Source organism: Myotis davidii, unplaced genomic scaffold, assembly GCF_000327345.1.
Source record: "Myotis davidii unplaced genomic scaffold, ASM32734v1 scaffold6, whole genome shotgun sequence".
NCBI classification, from domain to species: Eukaryota; Metazoa; Chordata; class Mammalia; order Chiroptera; family Vespertilionidae; genus Myotis; species Myotis davidii.
The window spans coordinates 16,954,746-16,956,835 of NW_006383011.1; the positions used below are offsets into that span (position 1 = coordinate 16,954,746).

The 2,090-nt window shown below is 64.2% G+C and overlaps 1 protein-coding gene across 1 annotated transcript in view; it reads right to left on the reverse strand.

Moving 5' to 3' along the window:
• The window catches only part of SIX3 (SIX homeobox 3), a gene marked incomplete at its 5' end in the record, with an annotated part of 3,631 nt that extends 1,542 nt beyond the window's left edge, over positions 1-2,089 (reverse strand). Inside the window, one exon of the mRNA XM_006778686.2 lies at positions 1,611-2,089. Coding sequence (XP_006778749.1) covers positions 1,611-2,089 — 479 coding nt within the window. The remainder of the gene's footprint in view (positions 1-1,610) is intronic.
• Between the last annotated feature and the right edge of the window lies 1 nt (position 2,090).

Below are 2,090 nucleotides of genomic sequence, written 5' to 3' on the forward strand. Positions count from 1 at the left end.
CTCCTGTGCTCCCCGGCCTCCCCGGCTCCGCGCCCTGCGCTGCCGCCCCCGCTCCTCTCTCGGCGCTCAGCACCTGCTCCGGCGCCAGGCTGTTCCTTGGGCGCCGCAGAGCCTCCTCTGTACGGATCTTGCCTCTCCTCTGCCCTCCCTGGGGCTCCCTCGAGCTTCCTAGGGCTCATCGGCCAGGCCCCGGAGGAGAGGTATAACTAGAGACTGTCCGCCTGGGGAGGCCTGGGCGCACACAGCTAAGGACGCCGAGCCCCAGGGCGCAGAAGTCCGAGAGGGACAAGCAGGTGTTTCTTCCTCCCCAGCCCCTGCTATTCTTAGAATTAAACCGTCCAGCCCAAGAGCATCTGGTCGCCCTGTGCCTCCTGCCCAGGTCCCCACACTCCCAGGGGAGCCCTGGCTGGCTTTGCTCTCGAGTGCCCTGCGGAGAGCGCAGGAGCGGGGGAGGATAAAACACGGACGGACGCTGGGAGCAGAAAACTGAGGAAAGAGGAGGGATGCAAACATGGGCAGGGGGGCCAAGCGGTCTCGGGCTGCCCCCTTCCCAGGGCTAGGCAGCGACTGCCTGAACCTAGTGCCTCTGAGTTTTCCCGACAAAGAGGCCTTCCCAATGGACCTGGGCACTCCCCCCATCAGGCGAAAACTTGGTTCCAAAGGCGGATGAGAGGGCTGAAGGCTCAGGCCTGGGCCACCCGAACCAGAACACACTCTCTCACTCCATGAACTCACACCCAGCCCCTAGCCCCCTCGCCTGTCAGCACCAAGGGCCCTGCCCCTGCTCTACACCAGGCCCAGCACCAACCCAGGCTGGGTAGGAACACAGCTTTCTCGTCAGGGCTCTCACCCAACTCTTCCCTTCCCTCTTCCCTCCCTACTTCGTTCTCCTTTCTCCATTTTTCCTTGTAGTTATTTTTCTTCCTACTTTCCCCAGGCCCAACTCTGCTGACTGGTCAAACCCGGTACAACTTTGTGGCCAACTTGCCAACAGCAAAACTGCTCCTGCCCGCTTTGCAAGTTAGTGAACCCAGGGGCTGCTCCTTAGCTGGGGAGGCCGGGCCAACACTCACGCCTCTCCACTCCCAGCCGGCTCTCCTGCACTTGATCGGGCAACTGGCAAAGCTGTGGGAAGGAGGGCCGCTGCATGCTGGCCACCAGCCTTTTCCCTGTGTGGCAGGGACCCAGGTCAGGGTCCTCTCCCTGACATTGGTGGATCCCTCCCCGGTATGTGCAATGCAGGGACATAAGAACCAGGCGGCAAGGAGTACTTTCTTTCCTCCCTTCCCTGTCTGCAGGCTCCCCAGGAGCCCTGAGCGTGGGACCTCTCAGAGGCTGGGACCAGCGGCTGTGGGCACTCGGGATCTCACACACACCCTCTCCACCCAGATGAAAGACCCTCGCAGGCAAAGCAATCAGGAAACTCCAAGTCTGTCCCCCTTCCCCGCGCCTGGGCCGGCGGAAACTTTCTCCAACTGGCCAGGGAGTCGAGCCTTCTCTGGAGAGCTCGGCAGCCGCTGGCCCCCTGACCCGCCGGCCCCCATTTCAACCCTCCTCCCTCTCCCGGGTCCCGGAGACGGTAGCCGGGCCGCGGGCGCCCCGCCACTGACCTGTTCTTGGCCGCCGCGGCGCGGTCGCGCTGCCTCCGGTTCTTAAACCAGTTGCCTACTTGTGTGGGAGTGAGGCCGGTGGCCTGCGCCAGTTCGCGTTTCTTGCTGGGGTTGGGGTAGGGGTCCTGCAGGTACCATTCCCGCAGCAGGCTCCGAGTCCGCTCCTTGAAGCAATGCGTCTTCTGCTCGCCGTCCCAGATGGTGCGCGGCAGCGGGAACTTCTTGCGCACGCGGTACTTGTCCACCGGGCCGAGCGGGCGGCCGCGCAGCTTCTCGGCCTCCTGGTAGTGCGCCTCGAGCCACATGGCCTGCAGCTTGCCGTGCGACTCCTTGGTGAACTTGTGGTTCTCCAGGATGTGGTACAGGTCGCGGAAGTTCCCCGTGTGGAAGGCGACCACGGCGCGCGCGCGCAGGATGGACTCGTGCTTGTTGATGGCCTCGCACGCCCCGGGGGCCACGGGCAGCGACCAGAGGAAGCGG